The sequence below is a fragment of the Drosophila persimilis genome, unplaced genomic scaffold (assembly GCF_003286085.1).
Source record: "Drosophila persimilis strain 14011-0111.01,24,50 unplaced genomic scaffold, DperRS2 tig00000002-arrow-pilon, whole genome shotgun sequence".
Classification (NCBI taxonomy): domain Eukaryota; kingdom Metazoa; phylum Arthropoda; class Insecta; order Diptera; family Drosophilidae; genus Drosophila; species Drosophila persimilis.
In genome coordinates, this window is record NW_020825289.1 from 1,394,148 (window position 1) to 1,396,275 (window position 2,128).

At 45.0% G+C, this 2,128-nt stretch overlaps 1 protein-coding gene across 1 annotated transcript; it reads right to left on the reverse strand.

The window, feature by feature from the left end:
• Positions 1 to 1,027: 1,027 nt before the first annotated feature.
• Positions 1,028 to 1,603, reverse strand: LOC6603521 (60S ribosomal protein L18). The gene has a single exon (XM_002028463.2). It carries the CDS (start codon positions 1,601 to 1,603, stop codon positions 1,040 to 1,042), a length of 564 nt encoding a protein of 187 aa, XP_002028499.1. The 3' UTR covers positions 1,028 to 1,039.
• Positions 1,604 to 2,128: the final 525 nt, after the last annotated feature.

A 2,128-nucleotide genomic window follows, 5' to 3' on the forward strand; every position in this document is an offset into this window, starting at 1 on the left:
GCAACTGGTGGTAGCCGGGTGGTACACCTGGTGGTGTTCTTTTTTTTGTCTATTCTGAGACCTACGACTTTTTTTTTTTATATAAAAAGAGCGTCAAGAAAACTTGAAGGCATGTACAAGGACAATCACAGAACCGGATAGAAACAAAACTTTTGGCCATTAGACATCACTTACACATATACACACGCACGCGACACGAACGTATTAAAGGTTGTCCTCAGCTGGAATGGAGGACCACGCCCACCCTTCCTTGGTCACAATCTGCCATCTTTTTCTACTCTTTATGATCCCTTTTCTTCAGGGCTCGCTAATACAGGGGCTGTGTATCGGAGATCAAGATCAAAGTTTAAGGAGACATTATAAATTTTTTCATTAATAGCTAACATTTAAATACGTTACTAACACCGTAACTCTACCCTCTTTAAATGTTATCAATTTCCCTTAACTTAAATTACTTACATTCTGAAAATCCTGCGCTTAAACTTCGTTTTAATTTTCTTCTTCGAAATTCGAAACTTGGCTGTGCTGCGTGATCAGCTGAGCCCCTCTCCAAAACTTGAGCGCTCGATTGACGGTCATTGACTGACAGTACAACAAGTATATTTTAGAAAATTGTCATTATCGGCAGAACCGATAATTGAAATGACTTTTTTCGTTTTTATTTACTAACTGTTTTGTTGTTGTTTCTCGATGCTAGCTAAGAAATTTTTGTGAGGTATCAAGAATTTTTTTTTGTACTTACATACATATGTATACTGACACTTGCACTCAAATCAAAACGAAATCCCCTTTACCCCATACAGTTGAATTAATAGGTAGTTTTTTTAGCTTATTCTAATTTTATTCTTTTACTCTTCTACTCTACTTCCTTTTCCTATTTTTATACCCAATACTCAAAATTAGTACTGGGGTATATTAGGTTTGTGGAATAAAAAAAATTCTTTATTGCCGCAACGAGTGCGACGGCTAGTTTCCTCCTCAGCCTGACAAATGAATATCTTTACCAAAAAGTGACGACGGCCGTCCACGATGTAGTTGCTTACTTCTTGTAACCGCAGCTGGAGCGACGACCACGAGCACGCTCGAACTTGCGTCCCTTGGAGCGGACATAGGGGCGTGTATGCGAGTGGGGCACACCAGGAGTCTTGCCGAAGTGCTTGCAGGCGGTGCGAGCAGTGCGCTTACCCTGCAGCAGCATGGTGTTCTTGCCGGTAGGCGACTTCAGGGCCAACTGGTCGAAGGTCAGGACCTCGCCGCCAGCCTTCAGGATGCGCTCCCTAGCCGTCTGGGTAACGTGCAGGGCGCACAGGGTCAGCTTAGGAACCAACAGACGGGCATCATCGGTGACTGTGCCGACAACCACAACGGTGGACTCGGGCTGGTTGGCAGCCTTGAAGAAACGTGCGATGCGCTGCAGAGATAGTGGTGGCCGATTGATCTTTCTCATAAACAAACGCTTCAGGATGATGCGGTTGAACTTCTTGATCGTACGGCGCTGGAGGAAGCGGTACAGCTTGACGAGCAAACGCAGGTAAACATCCTGAGATTTTGGCTCGGTTCTGCGAACTTTACGATCGTATCTGTGGTTGATATCAATACCCATTTCGCGACCGGAAAAAGAAAAAGGATTTGTGTAACGTCCAGAAGGAATCGTTTCCGACCCCATAAAGTATATATATTCTTGATGAGCATCAATAGCCGAGTCGATTGAGCCCTGTCTGTCTGTCCGTCCGTCTGTCCGTCCGTCCGTCCGTCTGTCCGTCCGTCCGTCTCTCCGTCCACTTCAGCGCCTAGTGCTCAAAAACTATAAGAGCTAGAGCAACGATGTTTTGGATCCAGACTTCTGTGATATGTCACTGCTACAAAAGTATTTCAAAACTTCGCCCCGCCCACTTCCGCCCCCACAAAGGATGAAAATCTGTTGCATCCACAATATTGCAGATTCGAGAAAACTAAAAACGCACAATCATAGAGAGTGACCATATCTATCCGGCTGCGGAATCTGGATCAGATCGGATAATTTGTATAGCCCGACGTCACGCTCAGACTGATTTTCTGTCTCTCTCGCACGCATCTTTGTCGTGTCGTTTAATATTCGCGGCGTCTGCCGGAGGAGAGCCATACTGAC